This window comes from Buceros rhinoceros, unplaced genomic scaffold (genome assembly GCF_000710305.1).
Source record: "Buceros rhinoceros silvestris isolate BGI_N320 unplaced genomic scaffold, ASM71030v1 scaffold22162, whole genome shotgun sequence".
NCBI lineage: Eukaryota > Metazoa > Chordata > Aves > Bucerotiformes > Bucerotidae > Buceros > Buceros rhinoceros.
The window spans coordinates 436-1,004 of record NW_010399755.1 but is presented as its reverse complement, the minus strand read 5'-3'; the positions used below and the strand labels follow the sequence as shown (position 1 = coordinate 1,004).

The following is a 569-nucleotide window of genomic DNA, read 5'->3' as shown; positions in this document are numbered from 1 at the left end:
TCCCCCCCCCGAGCTTCACAAAAGCCGCTGAGCCCAAATCCTCAGCTCACCCCAGCCAGGCACAAGCAAAAGGGTTTCCCAGCACAAACCCGACGAGGAAGCGACTCCCGCCTCGGGCTCCTCCTGGGTCGCTGCAAAGCCAAATATCCCCCAAACCAGCATGAGGACACGGGTCTCACCTCTTCCCCAGGGTGACTCCGGCCAACTTGATCAAGTCCCTCATGCAGGGCGTGATGAGGACGGGGGGCTCGTCGCTGTCGCCGGCTTCGTCGTAGCTCTCCACCTGCTCCACCACGAACTGGGCGTGACGCAGGAGCGAGTCCTCTGTGAAGCGGTTGAAGTTGAGCCCCGCGGGAGGAACGGTGGTCTGCGAGGAGGGGGCTGGTTAGGGAGAAGGTGGCAGAGCAACACCCCCCCACCCGCCCGGTCACCCTCCAGTTGCCACCGGCGGGTCGTGGCCCTCACCTCGATCTTGTTGAGCAGGTCCTCGTAGCTGACGTCGCAGTTGTTCTGCAGGAACTCCACCACGATTTTGCTCATGTAGATCTTCTCCTGCATGAGGGCGAAGA

General features: G+C 62.4%; 1 protein-coding gene across 1 annotated transcript in view; it reads right to left on the bottom strand.

Annotated features, from left to right (window-relative positions):
• Nucleotides 1–569, bottom strand: part of DNMT1 (DNA (cytosine-5-)-methyltransferase 1) — a gene marked incomplete at both ends in the record, with an annotated part of 2,507 nt that extends 1,938 nt beyond the window's left edge. The window contains 3 exons of the mRNA XM_010131614.1: nucleotides 90–123; nucleotides 180–367; nucleotides 466–569. Coding sequence (XP_010129916.1) covers nucleotides 90–123; nucleotides 180–367; nucleotides 466–569 — 326 coding nt within the window. The remainder of the gene's footprint in view (nucleotides 1–89; nucleotides 124–179; nucleotides 368–465) is intronic.